The sequence below is a fragment of the Balaenoptera ricei genome, chromosome 20 (genome assembly GCF_028023285.1).
Source record: "Balaenoptera ricei isolate mBalRic1 chromosome 20, mBalRic1.hap2, whole genome shotgun sequence".
In the NCBI taxonomy this organism is placed as follows: Eukaryota; Metazoa; Chordata; class Mammalia; order Artiodactyla; family Balaenopteridae; genus Balaenoptera; species Balaenoptera ricei.
The window spans coordinates 38,067,699-38,089,915 of NC_082658.1; the positions used below are offsets into that span (position 1 = coordinate 38,067,699).

Genomic DNA, 22,217 nt, shown 5'->3' on the forward strand with positions numbered 1-22,217 from the left:
TTTGCTGGCTATAGCTCAGAGCTGGTTCTCTGGCTGGGAGTGACGGCCAGGGCTCCCAGCAGCAATGAACCCTCCTGCCATGCGAGCCTCTTATGTATTAGGTCACATGTCAGCTCCAGGTGCAAGGGCTCGTGAGCCAAGCAAGGGGGTCCTGAGGCCCAGGCAAGAAGAGTCATCTTCGTCTCCAGCCACTTTCATCTATTTCCCACCCTGTCCCTGACCCCTGCCTATGACTGGAAGGCCAGAGTCCCAGCCTCCAGCCGCCCCATGGTCTTTCTCTGGAGCCTTCAGGCTGCACAGCACACTCTGCTTCTACCAATAAAGCACCCGTGAGGGCGGAAGCTGGTTTCTGCATTGGGCTCGGGGAGGGGGGGCGGGGGGGGGCTGGACCTCAGTCCCATTCTTTGCTCCAGATGTTTAAGAGGAGTGCTGCTAAGACACAGCTGGCACTAACCTTAAAGCCTCTCCTGGGGGCTGAGTTTAGAGCATCGAGACACTGGGGAGTAGGAAAAGGCAGGGGAGGGCAGCAGCGTTAGGGGCCCCGACATTAAGGAGAATACCTTGGCCATGCAAGCGACCCGAGCAGAAAACCAGCCGACAGAACGTCAGTCAGTATAAAAAGTTTTTATGTACAAAAAACACAATAAAAGATGACAGCTAGCTAGCAGAAAGAACTGGGCACTGCCTTCAGCCTTCATTTACTACAGAAACAAGCCCCCAGCAGGAAGGGGAAGCCACCCTGGGAAGAGGAGGCTGGGTTCCTGGGCCAGGAATGTAAGATCTCTCTTGCCTGCCTTCTTTCTCAGGCCTCCATGTGTAAAGCAGGTGTGGAGCAGGAGGTACTGCTGCTCTCTGCCACTGAGACCGTGAGACAGGCTGGAAAGGAGGCTGTGTCAAGGACAGAACTAACTTTGGGCTTCCCCCCAAAACTGGTCTCAAACCAAAAAGCCTGTCTTGTTGCGATGGTCACTTGCAGTGGCTGACATATGAAGACAGGGACCATATGGGGGCCACAGGGTCTTTGGCTTTGTTGCCACCCAGCAGCTGAAGATCAGGCAGGGGGGCCAGCCCGGGATTCTCAGCTCTTCCGGTTCTCAGCAGGTCAGCGGGGTCTCTAATCAGAAAGACGAAGAGGGCCCAGGCCTTGGATATCACTCGTCTTGTCCTCGTGCACGGCGGGCCAGGACTGCAGCGAGCTAGGAGACCGTGGCCCCCGAGGGGCTCCCGAGGTCCTGGGGAAGGCTTTCTCGGGCCTCCTGCATGCGGCGCCGGGCTCGACGGAAGGCTTCTGTGAGGGAAGCAGACACAGGAGTCAGCTGCCATGGTGTGGGGCAAATGGGGCCCACGTGGATGCTGGAGGGGGGGGTGGCTGGGACTGGGTGGGGGGAGCCTACCTAGCACACCGTGAATGGAACTTTGCTGGCTGAACCCCTCCAGACGGTCCAACACGCTCCTCAGCCTCTTCCGGAGAGAACTGGACTCCAGGAAGGCCCTGCGGGGGAGCCCGCCACATGGCCATGGCTGCTCTTGCAGCCCTCAGGGTCAGGAGCCGCGAGGCGGGGGGCCAGGCCCACTCACCGGGACTGCTGCAGACAATGCAGGCGGAAGGTGACACTGCCTGTGGTCTCCGTGCGGAGTCCAAAGCGGCTCAGACGCTCCCCCTGCGGCATCCGGTTAACGTCAGGCTTCTGTTGGTTCCTACACCCCAGGCGCCACAGTGGCCTCACTCCCATTCTTATTCCCATTCTTGGGGAGAACAGTTCTGTTGGGGAAACTTCATCCCAACACCCAGATTCCATCACCTCCCAACTGTAAATCACGGAACATTCCAACCTCATTCGAGAATCAGCAGTCTTATAAGCTGCCTGCCAATCCTCTGATTCCTGAGGACTCAGCGATGGGCTGGAAGGAGGGGCCAGTTATTCCGACAGGGACCAGGGGAGACCTCTAAGTGTACTATTTTCCAGAGCTCTCCTAGGATAGCAGTGATGTTTGTACCTGGTGCAAGATGTGGCTGAGACTTCCCGCTTAAGCCACAGGAAGGAAGGGACTAAGCAATGATGAAGCAATGAACAATTAAGAGGCCTTAAGCCAGATTCCACCTATTCCAGAAGAGACAGGGACATAAGTTCCCAGCATGAAGTCTCCCCAAAGACGAAAGTCACCTTGAAGGTTGCTGGTACCCGCACGTAGGAGAGGTCCTCCAGCTCCAGAGAGCCGCCGATGAAAACCCTCCTCAGCTCAGCCACCGGGCCCAGCTCCAGGGGCCTCCACGTAGAGACCGTCAGGGTGTGTGAGCCTGCGCAGGAAGAGGAGAATGGGGCCGGAAGCGGCACGTGGTCCCTTGCTGACTGCCCGGCAATGACACGGGCCTCGCCACCACCAAAACACCTGGTCTGGTGATGGCCTGACCTCTGGTGAAGGTCATCATCATGGTTTAGGGTACCCACTTGAAAATCAATCCCATGGAAATTCAGATCTCAGCTCTGCCAGTTATTACCCGGGCACCAGGACAAGTTTCTCAACCTCTCTGAGCCCCATTCTCCTCATCTAATAACAACACCTACGCCTCACAGAGTGGTGGGGAGAATTAAATGAGAAGCACTTAGCACACTGCCTGGCGCACAACAGAAGACAGCGGCTATTATTTCAAAAGGAACGCTGATCCACTCGATACACACCCACCGAGAGCCCGTCTTGCCGCGTGGCTGCTCCCTCAAGGCCACGAGTCAGATCAGAGGAGCCGGAAGCAGAGCCCAGAGCTGCTCGACTTCCCAGTTAGCGGTCATTTCACCCAGCTGTCTCTAACAGAGGGGGAACATTTCCTCAAAAGGAGCAAGGAATCTTGCAAGTTAAGTGCTTCTAATCCCCCATCATCCCTACTCCTCACAGGAAGTGGTCCAATCTTCTGAAGTGTTAGTCTTGTTTCTAGGAGCTAGGGCACATGGGCCACAGGAAGGGCAGGGATGAGAGGTCACCTGGGGTGGCAGGCAGCACCACAGCCCCGTAGCCTTCCACGCGGCACCTCTGCCAGAAGTCCAGCGAGAGGACCTCGCAGTAGAGCACAGGCCATGCCGGGAGAGCACCTGCACCAAGGGGGACAAGCGGCCAGGTCGGGGGGGGCCCTTCACCAGGACAGGGCCTGTCTGAGGAGCCCCAAGGCCGAGCACCTGCCGGGCCACTCACCGGCAGATTCATCCTCGTGGAGGAAGAAGGCCTCAAACGTGAACGGGTAGGAGAAGTAAGCCACATTATCCTAAAAAAGAGGAATGCTATTTTATACTCAGTGCCATGGGGTGGACAAGGGCCCACTTGGAATCTGTTTTCCCTGTAGCCAACGACAAGGTCACCGTCCCAAGGGAAAAAGAAAAACTATCACCCCAGGTAGGAAATAAAAGGCTGACAGGTGAAGGGACACCCAAACCCGAGCTGCTACCACTCTCAAAAAGGCAGAGAGAACCCTTGGACCAGGCATCCCTGCAGAGCCCACAGTGAAGGGCCGGACCCAGCTCTGGAATCTTCCCCAGGACGTTAGCCTGATAATCTTCAGATGCCTTCCCCCGAGCAGTCCTGTTCCCTTCTAGGTGCCCCTTCTCGTTGCCCTACCATTCCTAGGGACTTGGTGGCACAGGTCTGTGTTATTCCTGAGAGCTGCTGGAATGCTGGGCTTGACCAGCCTGAAAACCAAAGACCACATATAGTAAGTCAACGGGGAGGAAGGCAAGCAGTTGAGAAAAAGACAAAGTTCCTTTCTCCATTCACTCACTCATTCATGCAATCAATCATTCATTTCACATTCACTGTGTGTCTGCTATGTGCTATGACCGATCACTGGGGACATCTTGGTGACCAGATAGAAAAGCTTCCTGTCTCTCATGGGGCTACCACTCCAGTTGGGGGTGGGAGGGGGGAATAGACAACAAACCAACCAACAAAACACTATCAAGTAGTAATAAATGCTAAAGTAAAAATAAAACAGGGTGAAGACACTGAGTGGCTTGGAGGCTCATTTAGACGGGGTGGTGAGGGAACACCACTCAGAGGTGACACTTAGGCTGAGACCTAAACTAAAGCAGAACGAGTCGTGCAAAGACAGGACACAAAAGCTTTCAGACAAAGGAAATGGCCCTGAAAAGGCCCTGAGGTGGGGATGAACTTGGCCTGTTCAAGAACAGAAATTACAACTGCAATGTTGTAAGGGATGGATAGGCAGGGGCCAGCTCGTTCAGGGAATGGAGTTTGGATTTTGCTCTAAGTGGGAAGGGAAGCTGTTGGGGCTTTAAGTTCAAAAGAGACACAACTGGTTTACATTTTAAAGGCTCAGTTAGGCTGTGGTGTACGTGGCAAATGAAACGTAAGAGGGAGCAAGACAGGAGGCGAGAGGATAAATTAGAAACCTAATGCTTTGGCCTAAGCAAGAGATGACGGTGGCTTGGCCCAGGGTCCTCGAGAGAATAGAGGATTCAAGACATCTTTTGGAGACAGAACTGACAAGAACTGCTGATAGAATGAATGGCGGTAGGGAGCTAGGGAAAGTGAGGAATCAAGGATGTCTCTTAGGTTTCCGGTATCAGAAACTAAGTAGATGACGTTGCCATTCTGCTAAGATGGGAAAGACCGTGAGGGCAGGTTTGAGGCAAGAGGGGGAATCAAGAAGCTTTTGGTCACGTTAAACAGGAATGACAAAGAGGTAAGTGGACATGAGTGTGGCGTTCAGGGGAGAGACTAAGGCTAGAGAGAGAAATCTGGGAGTCTGAGACATACAAACAGTACTGAAGCCACAGGATGTATGAGGCCACCTAGAAAGACCGTGGAGAGAGAGTCACAGAAGGCCAAGCCCAGCCTTGGGTACTCTAATAGTTTTAGATCAACAGAAGATGAGGAAACAGCCAAGAAGGCCGCTGAGCCACCAATGAGAGAGAAGAGAGGAGCACAGAGCCAGAAGCCAAGAGGAGAGTTTCAGTGAGGAAAGTGAGCTGTGGTGAATGCTTCTGAGAGGCCAAGTAGGGTGAAGGCAGAGACGTCACCACAGGATTTCACATCTTGGAAGTGATCTATGACCTTGAAAAGAACAGTAACAATTTCAGTGGAGGAGTGGGGAAGGAAGTCCGAATGCCTCTGGAAAACTGTCAGAATGGGTAAAAAGAGAGACTTATGAATATTACTTACTAGTAGTCGGCAATTCCACGAAGAAGTGGACGTAAAGATTGTCAAACTCATAGCCTTGGGCTGAAACTAAGAAAACAGGAAACTGTTTCAGCTTATCCTCCTATCACCCTTAACACCCGCCCCAGTCCTGAAGGGCCCACCCACGTGTGGAAGCAAGTCCCTCACGGGCCAGGAACTCTCTGTGTTTCCAGGAAAGACACATGCCTGGGTCTCCCGAGTGCTGCGGACAACCCAAGGCCTCTACTAGGGCGGGGAGGATTACTCCACAGCTAAATCTGGCACTTGCCAAGCATCAAAGCATCAGGGGACTTCTGTCTGGTAAGACACTTACCTACCTCTCCATTTACAAAGAGCCGGAGGGCACCTGGTACCGTCTGAGGTAGAGAGAAGGGGGGACAGATCAGGAGGTCTGAGGGAAGCGACCCCTCTCCTCCAGCCTGCCCGTAAATCCCCAGAGGACCTGACGCTGGACGTCAGACCCAGGTGTGTGACTAATCCCGCTTCCTCCCCACCTGCCACTTCTGCACAAATCTGTTTCCTTCATTTCTAAAAGTGTGTAACGTAAGGGGAAAAGCACCTAATTTAAATGGTGGGGAAGGCGACAAAGTGTGGGGAATTTACAAGAATGGCCAAGAGAAGCTTCCACAGCCGCCTGCTGCCGTACAGCAAGAGGCTAGAGACCCCTGCTCGCTCTAGAGGGAGGTCAAGAAACGAGGAAGTTTCCTTTTTAAATTATTTGTGTATCTATCTTATCTAACTTTTTTAACACCGAAAATCTGTTGCTAATACAACACAAAAATAGCGAAAGTTAATTTTTTAGAGAGAGAGAGGGAGACCACCAGGTAACTCTCTCCTTGTTTCCAGATCTAGAAATGGAACTCCTGGAATAAGAGAAGACAAAGTTAAGTCCGTAAAGACTTAAACTCTTTTGTTTTGTTTTAAGAGCCAAACTATTTGACAAACAGAAATGACACCCCTCCCTCTCTATGGGGCATTAGGAGAAATATCTACATGAAGTGTAAGGAAGACACTTTTCATCTTTATATTTATTTAAAATTAATTACAAAGTAATACATGAATGCACTCCCACTGATAAAAATTCAAAACCACCTAAGTTTAGAGAATAAAAAGTAAACATTCCTGACATGTCCCTCTCACCACCCAATAGCCATCTACCATTTCCCAATCCCACCCCCTCCCCAGAGAAAGCCACCCATAGGGTGTGTGCCCTCTGAGACCTTTTCCTATGCATTAACACTTCTATATCAATATGCAACGCTTCAAAAACATAACAAGGGCTATACTCTAAATGTTATTTGTTACTTTTGTCCACTGAAGAGTATGTCTTTGGGACCTTGAGGAGAGAACTGTCACTCAGTTGCAGTCAGAACGCTCTGGCTACAGAAACCCAGCTACTCACCGTCTCAAAGTCAGTGCCCACGAGGCTGTTGAGATACTCCTTGTGCCGGCCATAGAGCTGAGGAAACAAACCACACTGAAACTCAAGGTGCGACCCCAGCCAGACCAGGGTTCAGATCTGCACGGGAGGGAGAAAAGCAGCAGGAGTGGGAAGTGCCACAGAAAGCTGGAGGCCTAAGCAGCCCAGACACTGACATCTGACAGTGAAGCACAGAGGCTCTGGAGTCCCTGGTCTGGGACCAACCTGGCTCTCGCACTTACGTGACCCTGGGCAGACTGCTTAGCTTCTTGATCTCCATTTCCTCATTTATAAAGTGGTAATAATAAAAATATTCACCTCAAAGGCTTGTGGTACAGTCTAAATGAAATAAAGTATGTGCAGGGCCTAGCACAGAGCATGGTAAATGCTCAAACAAATGGCCATTATTATCATGATCTTATAATAGGATCGAAACCTTATATCTGATATGTCAGCAGTGCTTCCCAAGTCAGGGGAGGCCACTAAGAGCAAGGCCTTGCACCTGCTGACCCAACCTCGACTGCGGCCTCAGCTCCCAGCTCTCTGGTTCTCGGAATGAACCAGCGCTTACGTCCTTGAACACACGCTGTTCCCGCTCCTCCTCCTCAGGCTGTGCAAGGGAGGACACGTTGTCAATCGTATACTTCCACAGCTCCTGCTTCTCCCCGTCCGTCTCGATTCTGTAAGGTCAAAGCCACAAAGGGACTGACTCAGAAAACAGGAGATGGGCCCTCCAGCCCCAGCCCAGGGATGAGCCGATTTACAGTTCCGTTATTCTAAGACATAAGAGGAGGAACAGTCAACCCAGAGGAGAAGACCTGGCTAGTTCATCTCTCCCAGTTTTGATTAGTCCCTACATGCAGCAGCACAGAGCATTATTTTCACTTAACTACACTGATAGAGGTATCACTTTCAAATCAGTGTAGGTGCATATTTTCTGAGAACAGGATGCCCTAAGGGTCTATGACCTGGAACAGAATATGAACCACTGCTGGGAATTCAAAAGTTAGAACAGACGAAGGGCTTTCAGAGAATCTCCTCAACTTGGGGCAAGAAGTGAAGCCAAGGAAAGGAATGCCAGTCTCCGCCATCCCTTTCTTCCTCTTCTCACCTGTAGGGTCCTCTGGAGCCAGTGAAGTCAGGTTTTACTGTGATCACACCATTACTGTCCACCTTCAGAGTACAGAGGACATGTTCATACTTCTTATAGCCAAGCCTAGAAACCAGGGAATTAACACCAGGGTTCAAGATTGCTGCCCCACCTCCAGGGAAGGAGGAAGAGGTATTCGGGACACATCAGGGGAGAGGACAGAGGCTGGAGTGAGAATTGTCACGGTAAAATACTCTCTTCCAAAGAAAAAGAAGAAGGAAAAAATCCCTCCCTCCCATATACCTGGGATGACTATAACAGGAGAGTGATGGTTAGTGACAGGAGAAGAGAATGAAGGTCTGAGCTGGGCAGTAAGAAGCTTCACTCACTTTCCATAGGGCCCCAGGTCCGCCATGATGTACATTGTCTGAAGAGCGGTGTTGATGACATGGTTGTTCCTGATGAACTCTTCTGAGGGTTCCCAGGTGACGATGCGTGACTTAAGGATGCCACCCTCCCTGGGAGACACCACAGGAAGGGTCACTTCCCTGGCACCCCCCGAAGAGCCTGAAGGAGGAGCTCAGGGGAGCACGCGAAGGTGGAGGCCCGCTGCAGGACGGGACGCTCGAGGTGGTGGGCATACCGAGAACACAGGCATGGACGGACCACAGAGGCCGCCACGGCCCTGTACACACTTGCACTCACATCCCTCGCCTGTCCTGCCGTCGCCGCCTGACATTTGCCATTCGCTCGACCAAGAATGACGGCATTTCGCTGGCTGCGGTGGTCATTTTCTGACAGTGCTGGGAAAACAGAGCAGCCCAGTGTAAGCCTGCTCAGGGCCATGTGGGACCAAGGACCCGGAGGGAAGTCTTCCTTCTGAAACCTCACACAGAACCTGAACCTCACAATCACGCTGACGGAGGGCACAGTGGCACAAACAGCCCAAAGAAGAGCCCAACCAAGCCTTGGTTTGCCCGAAGGTTGTAGCGGCACATTATCCTTGAGAAATGAATTTATTTATGCTAATCTTAAAATGAGCCTGCCATCTCTAAACACATACCAACAAAAAGTTTGGTGAGTCTGCCTGGCAGATGTTGACATCACTAGGTGGCTGGCAGGTGTGAAGTGTGGCATAAGTATTCTGTGGAAAACCCTCCCACGGGTAACTGAACACTACCTGTAATTTCCTTTTCTTTACCAAAACAGACAACCCAAATTTTATATGCTACCAACCCACAGCTTTCCTGATATAAGCATCAACCTTTCAAAAACATTCACTTAACACCTGGCTCCTTGCAGAGATCTACAAGGTCATAGACAAAAATCAGAAAATATAGGCACTCCCCTCCCTCAAGGAGTTTAAAATCTCACTAAGAAGACAGAATATGCAGAAGAAAATGTAAAACAAGTCCATGAGGGTGTGCTGTCAGAGGCAAATTGAGGATATAAGCCATTCCCTACGCAGTACTGAATTCTTCTTCAAACCCATATATTCAGTTTTGGCTGAATCCATGATGAATTTTATCTAGATGGTTCTAGACTCCATCCACCTGTCTGATCTCATGATGCACGGAGGAAGTCAAACCCAGTGGCTGCTTCTCCCAGTTTGTGGTCTGCAAGCCTATCATTAGAGACACTGCCGGCTCCCCCAGGCCCTCCAGCAGAGGGAGCAGGGAACAGCAGCCACACCCCTTGCAGACTGTGCCCACCTACCCCAGCTTGGCTGCCAGAAGCTCTGTGTCCCCTTAACAGGTTTCTGAGTTAACACACAGAGAGGCCAGAAAGCTAAGGGAGACAAAGGTGAAGGGAGCTACGGTGCTTGGGAAAGAATGCTACCTCCTCCAAATTGGTGCATCTATCAGAGTCAGTGTAGGTAAAGATTCGTCGGTTCTTCCTGCCATCCAAATGCTCCAGCTTCAGAATCTCTTGGCGGTACTGATGATCCAAAGGGCTCTGACAGGCTGCTTCATTTTGGTACAGATCTACTTCAAACTGAGGTCACAAGGAAACAGAGTTCTACTGAGAATATGTCAAATTTTGTTCCTATAACAGTTTGGTCAAATTAGTTCTATAGAGCTGATGCAATTTGACATGTTCTCATAGCCAACTGTCGTTTATCTAAACTAATGGAGGACAGGAGAGCCAACGAATGTTAGAGCTGAAAGGAACCACAGTGACAGTCTAATTCAATTCTGCTATTACAGAATTGACATACCAAAACAGTAATTCTGCTGTTTTGGTATGTGGCCCAGAGATGAAAAGTGTCTTACCCAGGATTATAAAACTGGGTAGTGGCAGGCACTATATTCCATTGACCCCATAAGCACAACCGTGGAAAGTATAAACTGTTATAAGCTTTCTGGAAATCAGTTCAGCAATATGCATCAAGAATCCTTCTCTGTGACTAGTCAGGTGGAGGTGGACCGGGGGGAGGCAGACTGAGCAGACAAGGGACACTGGCTCACCTGGCTGAAGAGCTTCTCTTGCCATCCAATCACGACCTCCTCCTCTTCATCTACCTCCGGGTGGTGTCCACCTCCAAAGACAACAGAGTGAGTCAAATGTTTGAGCCAAACTAGCACCACTTCTTGCTCTGTGGTTGGTTATAACCAAAGTCCCTGCTCTTATATTTGCCACAAAACCAGTTGGAGTTCACTGATCTATGAAGCACTCACTCTAGACTTACTCTATAGAGGCTGTGGATATGTGCAGAAGCCAAGATTAGGACCCAAGAAGTCTTCATCACTACTCTGATTTGAATAAAAGGAAGTCATGCTTTCCAGGAATTATTTGATCTAATTCAGTGTCAAGAGCTGAAAGTTATTAGATATAGGCTGAATAGCTCTTCCTCAATCCCAATTGCCTACATTTGCTAGACAGGAACTGTGGCGTTTTTATCTTCACTATTCCTGAAGCCATATATCTAGAATCACAAACACTATAACCTTAAGAGACCAAGTATCAGGAGAGAAAAGGAAAGACATATAACTGATTTTTTTTTTTAAAGAACCAAATCTAATATACACACTCCTAGCTGAGTATGTCTTTTTCAAAGACACATGCTTCACAACCTGCCAGCTCACACTCTTGCCCAGGAATATTTTTGAACAGAAACAACAAAAGCAGAGAGACCAGTGACCTAACACAAACACACTGTCCTCTCTTCCTCACTTTTCTGGCTTCCCAGATAAGGAAAACTGCTAGATCACAGATGGTGTTAATATGTACATTTTCCAAGCAGACCCCAATTTTTAAGCTGTTTTAAAATGTGTTTAGTTGTATGTTTCAAGCTTGGAGCGATATTTTCTCTCAGAAAAAAAATGCCACAAATGGTATTTAGGTTGACAGGCAAATTTATAACATATCTAAAGTATGGTATTTGCTATTTCCCTACATTTGACCACAATTCGGATCAGCATCTTGATGGCAGGAATCAAGCCTTATTCAATTTTACACAACATAATGTAGTAGTTAAAATTGCCTGGGATCAAATCCTGGCTTCAACATTTACCAGCCCTGTGACCTTGGACAATAAACCCAACCTCTCTATACCTTTTCTCAGACTATAGACCTGGGTCTACTCTGTCTTAAGAGGTAACCTCCGCCCTAGGTCCTTCCCCAGATCCCCAAGCGGCCACATCACCACCATTCACCCACTGGCGGATGGGTGAGGCCTGAAAGTGGCCAAGTCTATGAGGTCCTTCCCGGGCTGGGCAGCAGGCTGGTAATGGAGGTAGTTGCTTGATGTGATTCTTTGCAGGTGGACTCTGCCAGGAAAAGAGAAGCCCAAAATACTCGTTACAAAACACTCAACCAGGAGATGAACGCAGAGCAAAGATGGGGAAACAAAACTCAGAAGAGGGTACGGCTACCAAGAATGTGGCTGGGTGTAGGCGACAGAGGGGATGTGAGTGGGGCACGGGGCCCTAAGAAGAAGACGATGGGAGAGTGTACTGGAGACACAGGGCCTCGAGAAACTTGGGAGGGGCAGGGTCCTGAAAGGGTGGGTCTGGAAGTTGTGAGTGAAGAGGGTGCCGGGTAGTGAGGGAGACGCGGGGAGACGAGGTGACGGCGGTCAGGACTGCAAACGCAAGTGGGGGTCCCAGCAAACAAGAAGTGAAGTTCAGGCTCTAATTATCTGACAGCATAAAAGCACGGGGCTCTGGGGTGATGCGACTACCGGAGGCGGAGGTTGCGCACGGGGTCCCAAGAGCGATACACGGCCTCTCCGGTGTCAGTGCTCCAGACGGTCTCCGCCATGACAGCTGCGGTGCGCGCGACTGCGCCGGAAAGCGCACCGCCCCAGTTCCCCTGGCAACGGAAACGCTGGGTTAGGGAGGCGGGAACCCGGTTCCCTACGCGGCGCTGCAGAGCCCCGCCCGTTGCAGGCCCAGGCCAGTTGGTGCAAGCGCACGCTTCGGCTGGGGCATCTGCGGGTTTGCCGCTAATCCTGAGTGGGAACAAAGCTCGCTCACAGCCAAGGCCAGACTTGATGCACTTTACAAATGAGGGAACTAAAGCAGCGCTATAGGCCCCTTTTATACAGATTCAGACAGAAATGGTGATGGACACCAAACCCAAGCGTCCTGAGTTCTCAACTACTACTTTTTCCACCACACGACACAGCCTTCCACTGAATCCTGGGAAACTTTGGCCTCCTGATCGGTGGACGTGACTCACAGAATGCACCCATTCTTCCCAAAGGAGTCAGGGGAGGTGATGACGGTTACTCAGACATGAAAATATATTCTTGGAAGAAGGCAAAAAAGTGTCAAGATTTATTAATCCTTGTGTTGGCATTCACTGAACCAGAGAAAGAAGAAACAAGGAAGCTAACAGTAAGGAAGGAAAAGATGTCATTATTGCACTGGTTTTTCCCCTGCGTGTGTTATTTCCGGATTTTTAAGCCACCTTAGATACCTCACTGGCCTTGGGAAAAGTCAACAAAATGCCATTATGAAGACGTGCTTCACTGGACTGCCAAAGGCAGGACACACCATAACCTTGAGTCTAGCTCCCTGACACCTTGGAGATGTCAACAATTTTCAGCCTTTGACATTTGCTGCTTCCTCAACAGGGTAGGCAATAGTCCCCTGAACTCAAGAATCTCATGCCAGTTTCATTATATGGCATTGGGAGCCCTAAGCAATAAAGCTGCTGTTGTGTAACACTAAGGACTCACCGTAACAATAGCCCTATTTATTTAAGATCTGATACAGCCTGGGCGCTTTGTTTGTATTGTCCTTAATCCTCCTAGAAACCCCTTAAGTAGGTATTTGTTATTCTCATTTAATCAATGAAGTTATTGAAGGCCAGAGCTTGAAGGTTGAACTCTAGTAAGTGGTGAAGGAGCTGAGATTCCAGCCCAGGTCTGTCTTTTGAAGCCTGAACACCTTCCACTCTGCTTCACGACCTCTTACCTACCAATTTATTCTATAAAAGCACACAGTTGCCAATCTGGGAAATAATTATTTCAACAGGTGAAACCACGGAGGCAGAATATTAGCTTTTAAGAGAAAAGCCACTCTAATTTTTTCTTTTTAAGTTGTGAATAGGCAACACTGTGCCACATGAACAACAAATGATAAAGGTGGAGCCTGTACCAACAGTTTAGTTTTATGCGAAATCAAACTTATAGCAAAGTCAATCTGACATAATTATAGACAAAATAGGTACTGTACCACATGGTATGGAAATATAAGTTATTTGTCTAACCATAGGTGAATTATTTTTATACAGGTAAACTAGATTTTTATTCTCCTTATATTTACTGGTATAAGTCAGTATTCTTAATGGGATCCATGAGCAGAGTTCAAAGGGTCTATTGACTCTTTCCCTTACCAGTAGGGGATACCAATATGAGATTAAGAGATACAATCTACTATGTATAAAATAAATAAGCAGCAGAGATATATTTTACAGCACAGGGAAATATAGCCATTATTTTGTAATAACTTTAAATGGAGTATCTATAAAAAATATTGAATGCCTATGTTGTACACCTGAACTAATATGTTCTAAATCAACTCTACGTCAATTAAAAAAAACCTCCCTAGATTTTTGTGGGGGCCATTTTCTGGAAAGAGTTCATGGCTTTTATCAGATTCTGGAAGGAGTTTGTACCCTGATATCAAGAGTAGCCTGATCCCCACTACATTTATATACTGACATCTTGTTAAACATCAAAAGTTTGGATTATATAGCATAAAGGCCAAAATCCCTTGTACCACCCCCAGCAACCCTTCCTCCCCCATCCCCAGTCAGGAAGGTTCAGAGTTGACATTTAATGTGTTCTCCCTAAAATAGAACCATTATTTGGAGGCTTTTTTTTTGTTTGTTTTGTTTGTTTTTTTATACTGCAGGTTCTTATTAGGCATCAGTTTTATACACATCAGTGTATACATGTCAATCCCAATCGCCCAATTCAGCACACCACCATCCCCACCCCACCGCAGTTTTCCCCCCTTGGTGTCCATATGTCCATTCTCTACATCTGTGTCTCAACTTCTGCCCTGCAAACTGGCTCATCTGTACCATTTTTCTAGGTTCCGCATACATGCATTAATATACGATATTTGTTTTTCTCTTTCTGACTTACTTCACTCTGTATGACAGTCTCTAGATCCATCCACGTCTCAACAAATGACTCAATTTCGTTCCTTTTTATGGCTGAGTAATATTCCATTGTATATATGTACCACATCTTCTTTATCCATTCGTCTGTTGATGGGCATTTAGGTTGCTTCCATGACCTGGCTATTGTAAATAGTGCTGCAATGAACATTCGGGTGCATGTGTCTTTTTGAATTACGGTTTTCCCTGGGTATATGCCCAGTAGTGGGATTGCTGGGTCATATGGTAATTCTATTTTTAGTTTTTTAAGGAACCTCCATATTGTTCTCCATAGTGGCTGTATCAATTTACATTCCCACCAACAGTGCAAGAGGGTTCCCTTTTCACCACACCCTCTCCAGCATTTGTTGTTTGTAGATTTTCTGATGATGCCCATTCTAACAGGAGTGAGGTGATACCTCATTGTAGTTTTGATTTGCATTTCTCTAATAATTAGTGATGTTGAGCATCTTTTCATGTGCTTCGTGGCCATCTGTATGTCTTCTTTGGAGAAATGTCTATTTAGGTCTTCTGCCCATTTTTGGATTGGGGTGTTTGTTTCTTTGATATTGAGCTGAATGAGCTGTTTATATATTTTGGAGATTAATCCTTTGTCCGTTGATTCATTTGCAAATATTTTCTCCCATTCTGAGGGTTGTCTTTTCGTCTTGTTTATGGTTTCCTTTGCTGTGCAAAAGCTTTGAAGTTTCATTAGGTCCCACTTGTTTATTTTTGTTTTTATTTCCATTACTCTAGGAGGTGGATCAAAAAAGATCTTGCTGTGATTTATGTCAAAGAGTGTTCTTCCTATGTTTTCCTCTAAGAGTTTTATAGTGTCCAGTCTTATATTTAGGTCTCTAATCCATTTTGAGTTTATTTTTGTGTATGGTGTTAGGGAGTATTCTAATTTCATTCTTTTACATGTAGCTGTCCAGTTTTCCCAGCACCACTTATTGAAGAGACTGTCTTTTCTCCATTGTATATCTTTGCCTCCTTTGTCATAGATTAGTTGACCATAGGTGCGTGGGTTAATGTCTGGGCTTTCTATCTTGTTCCATTGATCTATGTTTCTGTTTTTGTGCCAGTACCATATTGTCTTGATTACTGTAGCTTTGTAGTATAGTCTGAAGTCAGGGAGTCTGATTCCTCCAGCTCCATTTTTTTGCCTCAAGACTGCTTTGCGTATTCGGGGTCTTTTGTGTCTCCATACAAATTTTAAGATGATTTGTTCTAGCTCAGTAAAAAATGCCATTGGTAATTTGATAGGGATTGCATTGAATCTGTAGATTGCTTTGGGTAGTATACTCATTTTCACAATGTTGATTCTTCCAATCCAAGAACATGGTATATCTCTCCATCTGTTGGTATCATCTTTAATTTCTTTCATCAGTGTCTTATAGTTTTCTGCATACAGGTCTTTTGTCTCCCTAGGTAGGTTTATTCCTAGGTATTTTATTCTTTTTGTTGCAATGGTAAATGGGAGTGTTTCCATAATTTCTCTTTCAGATTTTTCATCATTAGTGTATAGGAATGCAAGAGATTTCTGTGCATTAATTTTGTATCCTGCAACTTTACCATATTCATTAATTAGCTCTAGCAGTTTTCTGGTGGCAGTTTTAGGATTCTCTATGTATAGTATCATGTCATCCGCAAACAGTGACAGTTTTACTTCTTCTTTTCCAATTTGTATTCCTTTTATTTCTTTTTCTTCTCTGATTGCCGTGGCTAGGACTTCCAAAACTATGTTGAATAATAGTGGTGAGAGTGGACATCCTTGTCTCGTTCCTGATCTTAGAGGAAATGCTTTCAGTTTTTCACCATTGAGAATGATGTTTGCTGTGGGTTTGTCATATATGGCCTTTATTATGTTGAGGTAGCTTCCCTCTATGCCCACTTTCTGGAGAGTTTTTATCAGAAATGGGTGTTGAATTTTGTCAAAAGCTTTTTCTGCATCTATTGAGATGATCATATGGTTTTTATTCTTCAATTTGTTAATATGGTGTATCACATTGATTGATTTGCGTATATTGAAGAATCCTTGCATCCCTGGGATAAATCCCACTTGATCGTGGTGTATGATCCTTTTAATGTGTTGTTGGATTCTGTTTGCTAGTATTTTGTTGAGGATTTTTGCATCTATATTCATCAGTGATATTGGTCTGTAATTTTCTTTTTTTGTAGTGTCTTTGTCTGGTTTTGGTATCAGGGTGATGGTGGCCTCATAGAATGAGTTTGGGAGTGTTCCTTCCTCTGCAATTTTTTGGAAGAGTTTGAGAAGGATGGGTGTTAGCTCTTCTCTAAATGTTTGATAGAATTCACCTGTGAAGCCGTCTGGTCCTGGACTTTTGTTTGTTGGAAGATTTTTAATCACAGTTTCAATTTCATTACTTGTGATTGGTCTGTTCATATTTTCTATTTCTTCCTGGTTCAGTCTTGGAAGGTTATACCTTTCTAAGAATTTGTCCATTTCTTCCAGGTTGTCCATTTTATTGGCATAAAGTTGCTTGTAGTAGTCTCTTAGGATGCTTTGTATTTCTGCAGTGTCTGTTGTAACTTCTCCTTTTTCATTTCTGATTTTATTGATTTGAGTCCTCTCCCTCTTTTTCTTGATGAGCCTGGCTAATGGCTTATCAATTTTGTTTATCTTCTCAAAGAACCAACTTTTAGTTTTATTGATCTTTGCTATTGTTTTCTTTGTTTCTATTTCATTTATTTCTGCTCTGATCTTTATGATTTCTTTCCTTCTGCTAACTTTGGGTTTTGTTTGTTCTTCTTTCTCTAGTTTCTTTAAGTGTAAGGTTAGATTGTTTACTTGAGCTTTTTCTTGTTTCTTTAGGTAGGCTTGTATAGCTATAAACTTCCCTCTTAGAACTGCTTTTGCTGCATCCCATAGGTTTTGGGTCGTCGTGTTTTCATTGTCATTTGTCTCTAGGTATTTTTTGATTTCCTCTTTGATTTCTTCAGTGATCTCTTGGTTATTTAGTAACGTATTGTTTAGCCTCCATGTGTTTGTCCTTTTTACGTTTTTTTCCCTGTAATTCATTTCTAATCTCATAGCGTTGTGGTCAGAAAAGATGCTTGATATGATTTCAATTTTCTTAAATTTACTGAGGCTTGATTTGTGACCCAAGATGTGATCTATCTTGGAGAATGTTCCGTGCGCACTTGAGAAGAACGTGTAATCTGCTGTTTTTGGATGGAATGTCCGATATATATCAATTAAATCTATCTGGTCTATTGTGTCATTTAAAGCTTCTGTTTCCTTATTTATTTTCATTTTGGATGATCTGTCCATTGGTGTAAGTGAGGTGTTAAAGTCCCCCACTATTATTGTGTTACTGTCGATTTCCTCTTTTATAGCTGTTAGCAGTTGCCTTATGTATTGAGGTGCTCCTATGTTGGGTGCATATATATTTATAATTGTTATATCTTCTTCTTGGATTGATCCCTGGATCATTATGTAGTGTCCTTCCTTGTCTCTTGTAACATTCTTTATTTTAAAGTCTATTTTATCTGATATGAGTATAGCTACTCCAGCTTTCTTTTGATTTCCATTTGCATGGAATATCTTTTTCCATCCCCTCACTTTCAGTCTGTATGTGTCCCTAGGTCTAAAGTGGGTCTCTTGTAGACAGCATATATATGGGTCTTGTTTTTGTATCCATTCAGCCAGTCTATGTCTTTTGGTTGGGGCATTTAATCCATTCACGTTTAAGGTAATAATCGATATGTATGTTCCTATGACCATTTTCTTAATTGTTTTGGGTTTGTTTTTGTAGGTCCTTTTCTTCTCTTGTGTTTCCCACTTAGAGAAGTTCCTTTAGCATTTGTTGTAGAGCTGGTTTGGTGGTGCTGAATTCTCTTAGCTTTTGCTTGTCTGTAAAGCTTTTGATTTCTCCATCAAATCTAAATGAGATCCTTGCTGGGTAGAGTAATCTTGGTTGTAGGTTCTTCCCTTTCATCACTTTAAGTATATCATGCCACTCCCTTCTGGCTTGCAGAGTTTCTGCTGAGAAATCAGCTGTTAACCTTATGGGAGTTCCCTTGTATGTTATTTGTCGTTTTTCCCTTACTGCTTTCAATAATTTTTCTTTGTCTTTAATTTTTGCCACTTTGATTACTATGTGTCTCGGCGTGTTTCTCCTTGGGTTTATCCTGTATGGGACTCTCTGCGCTTCCTGGACTTGGGTGGCTATTTCCTTTCCCATGTTAGGGAAGTTTTCGACTATAATCTCTTCAAATATTTTCTCTGGTCCTTTCTCTCTCTCTTCTCCTTCTGGGACCCCTATAATGCGAATGTTGTTGCGTTTAATGTTGTCCCAGAGGTCTCTTAGGCTGTCTTCATTTCTTTTCATTCTTTTTTCTTTAGTCTGTTCCGCGGCAGTGAATTCCATCATTCTGTCTTCCAGGTCACTTATCCGTTCTTCTGCCTCAGTTATTCTGCTATTGATTCCTTCTAGTGTAGTTTTCATTTCAGTTATTGTATTGGTCATCTCTGTTTGTTTGTTCTTTAATTCTTCTAGGTCTTTGTTAATCATTTCTTGCATCTTCTCAATCTTTGCCTCCATTCTTATTCCAAGGTCCTGGATCATCTTCACTATCATTATTCTGAATTCTTTTTCTGGAAGGTTGCCTATCTCCACTTCATTTAGTTGTTTTTCTGGGGTTTTATCTTGTTCCTTCATCTGCGACATAGCCCTCTGCCTTTTCATCTTCTCTATCTTTCTGTAACTGTGGTTTTTGGTCCACAGGCTGCAGGATTATCTCCACAGGCTGCAGGATTATCAGGCTTTTTGTTTTTTGTTTTTTTGGCTAGAAAACACTTACACAAACCATCACAAAGGGTAGATATTGCCTCCATTTCACATATTTATAAACCAAGACATTAATTGTATTTCTCAGTCTTATGACCAAGAAGTATAGAGCCTGGTCTTATGTTCAGGATATTTTGACTCAAACCTATGGGCTCTCCTTTGAACTGTGCTGCCTCCTTACATCTACTCCTACCCCCAACCCCAATTTTTTCTTTCTTAAACCAGCCACATCTGAGCTATATCATAACAGTCCAATCGCTCTCTCTTTCCCCTCTCCAGTTGGTACTTTATAACTTACTTGGGCTCTCCCCACTACAAGACTTTAGGAAAGCAGAAGAATATCACTACAGTTCTTCAAAAATTCTTCTGGGTCCCACAGTGTCTATGCTTTATGCCTAATAACTATCCCTTGAACTCACCTTGGTCCAGAGAAGAGATCCTACTGAAATGGAACAATCTTATGAGGAATAATAGACTTGACTCTTGCTTTTCTCTCTCTCTCCCTGACTTTGAAGACGGAGGAAGGGGCCATAAATACACCATAAAGCAGAAATTGTCAGATTGGATAAAAAGCAAGATCCAACTATATGCTGTCCACAAGAAGCTCACTTTAAATATAAAGACATTGATACTTTAAAAGTTAAAAAAATGGAATGAAATCTTGCCATTTGTGACAACAGGATGGATATAGAGTGTATTATGCTAAGTGAAAAAAGTCAGAGAAAGACAAATACTTCATGATTTCATTTATATGTGAAATCTAAAAAATAAAACAAGTGAACAAACAACGAAACAGAGATATAGATACAGAGAACAAATAGGAGGTTGCCAGAGGGGAGGGAGGTGGGGAGAGGAAAGAAATAGGTGAGGGAGATTAAGAAGTACAAACTTCTAGTTGCAAAATAAATGTCATGGGTATGAAGTGTACTTTGTGGAGAATGTAGTAAATAATTTTGTAATATCATTGTATGGTGACAGATCAAAACTAGACTTACCATGGTGATCATTTTGAAATGTATAGAAATATCACATCACTATGTTGTATAACAGGAACTAACATAATGTTGTAGGTCAGTTATACTCCAAAAACAAACAAACTCATAGAAAAAAGATCAGATTTGTGGTTACCAGAAGTGGGGGGTGGGGGCAGAGGGAATTGGATGAAGACAGTCAAAAGGTGCAAATTTCCAGTTATAGTAAAAATAAGTACTAGGTATGTAAGGTACAACATGATAAATATAATTAACACTGCTGTACGTTACACATGAAAGTTATTAAGAAGGTAAATCCTGAGCATTCTCATCTCAAGGAAAATTATGTTTTTCTATTTCTTTAATTTTGTATGCGTATTTTTGTATTCTGTAATTTTGTATGAGATTATGGATGTTCACTAAACTTATTGTGATAATCATTTCATGACATACGTAAGTCAAATCATTATGCTATACACTTTAAACTTACACAGTGCTGTATGTCAATTATATCTCAATAAAACTGGAAGAAAACAAAAGTAGAAAAAGAAAAAGCAGGAAAAGAAAAAAAATGTTTTTAAAAGTTAAAGGATGGAAGAAGATATACCAAACAAACACTAATCAAAAGAAAGCTAGAGTGGCTATATTAAAAACAGACAAAATAGACTTCAAAACAAGGGATATTATCAAGAATAAAGAGGTATATTTTGTAATGATAAATGCATCAATTCATCAAGAGGACATAAGAAACCTAAATATTTATGCAGTTAATAACAGAACTTCAAAATACATAAAGCAAAAATTGGTAGAAATGAAAGAAATCCACAATTATAGTTGGAGATATCAACACTTTTTCTTTTTTCTTTTTGTTTGTAATACAAGCATTTATTTATTTTCTTTTTTAAAAATAATACTACAATATTATATTAACTTCAGGTGTACAACATAGTGACTCAATATTTTTATAGATTATACACCATACAAAGTTATTACAATATTATTGACCATACTACTTGTGCTGGACATTTATCCCTGTGACTTTTATTTTTTAAGTGGTAGTTTGTACCTCTTAATCCCCTTCACCTATTTTGCCCATCCCTGCACACTCCTCCCTTCTGGCAGCCACAAGTTTGTTCTCTGTATCTGTGAGTCTGTTCCTGTTTTTCTCTGTTTTATTATACTTTTTTGTTTGTTTTTTAGGTCCCACATATAAGTGAAAATGTTCAGTATTTGACTTTCTCTAACTTATTTCACTTAGCATAATACCCTGTAAGTCCATGCATGCTGTTGCATATGGCAAGATTTCATTCTTTTTATGGCTAATATTCCATTGTGTATAATATACCACATCTTCTTTATCCATTCATCTATCAGTGAACGCTTAGGTTGCTTCCATACCTTGGCTATTGTAAATAATGCTGCAATGAACATTGCAGTGCATATATCTTTTTGAATTAGTGTTTTCATTTTCTTCAGATAAATACCCAGGAGTGGAATTGCTGAATCATACGGTAGTTCTATATTTAATTTTTTGAGGTCCCTCCATATTATTTTCCACACCGGCTATACCAATTTACATTCCCACCAAAAGTGCATTAGGGTTCCCTTTTTACCACATCCTCACCAACACTTGTTATTTGTTCTCTTTTTGATAATAGCCATTCTGAAAGGTGTTAGGTGATGTTTCATTGTGGTTTTGATTTGCATTTCCCTGATGATTAGTGATGTTAAGTATCTTTTCATGTGTCTGTTGACAATCTGCATGTTTTCTTTGGAAAACTGCCAATTCAGGTCCTTTGCCCATATTTAAATCAGATTTTTTTTTATATATTGAGTTGTATGAATTCTTTATATATTTTGGATATTTACTGTTAACCTCTTTTTAGACGTATCATTTGCAAATATATTCTCCCATTCAATATGCTGTCTTTTCATTTTGTTGATGATTTCCTTCACTGTGCAAAAGGTTTTCGATTTGATGTGGTCTCATTTGTTTATTTTTGCTTTTGTTGCCCTGGCCTGAGAAATCAGATCCAAAAAAATATTGTTAAGACCAATGTCAAAGAATGTACTGCCTATGTTTTCATGGGAGCTTTATGGTTTCAGGTCTTATATTTATG

At 44.1% G+C, this 22,217-nt stretch overlaps 1 protein-coding gene across 3 annotated transcripts; it reads right to left on the reverse strand.

Annotated features, from left to right (window-relative positions):
• Positions 1–608: 608 nt before the first annotated feature.
• Positions 609–11,971, reverse strand: MKS1 (MKS transition zone complex subunit 1). 3 transcript variants are annotated; one of them, XM_059907743.1, is made up of 18 exons: positions 11,881–11,971; positions 11,358–11,467; positions 10,166–10,236; positions 9,537–9,692; positions 8,403–8,500; positions 8,087–8,215; positions 7,719–7,823; positions 7,179–7,287; positions 6,590–6,646; positions 5,501–5,543; positions 5,170–5,235; positions 3,607–3,677; positions 3,187–3,256; positions 2,979–3,086; positions 2,166–2,299; positions 1,579–1,661; positions 1,395–1,492; positions 1,109–1,288 (listed from the first exon to the last, which is right to left on the reverse strand). In XM_059907743.1, the coding sequence occupies exons 1-18, from the start codon at positions 11,958–11,960 to the stop codon at positions 1,197–1,199; spliced, it is 1,680 nt and encodes a 559-aa protein (XP_059763726.1). In that variant the 5' UTR covers positions 11,961–11,971; the 3' UTR covers positions 1,109–1,196. The 3 variants fall into 3 exon arrangements, with proteins under 3 accessions (XP_059763728.1, XP_059763726.1, XP_059763727.1); XM_059907745.1 differs by lacking the exon at positions 1,579–1,661 and having other exon boundaries at positions 609–1,288; XM_059907744.1 differs by lacking the exon at positions 11,881–11,971 and having other exon boundaries at positions 11,354–11,365.
• Positions 11,972–22,217: the final 10,246 nt, after the last annotated feature.

Coding starts and splice junctions, on each gene's coding strand:
- MKS1 (XM_059907745.1), bottom strand. CDS start 11,960: ATGGCGGAGACCGTCTGGAGCACTGACACCGGAGAGGCCGTGTATCGC. Junction 3,257..3,606: donor CCACCAAGTCCCTAGGAATG/GTAGGGCAACGA, acceptor CCTCTTTTTTAG/GATAATGTGGCTTACTTCTC. Junction 1,289..1,394: donor TTCCATTCACGGTGTGCTAG/GTAGGCTCCCCC, acceptor CTTCCCTCACAG/AAGCCTTCCGTCGAGCCCGG.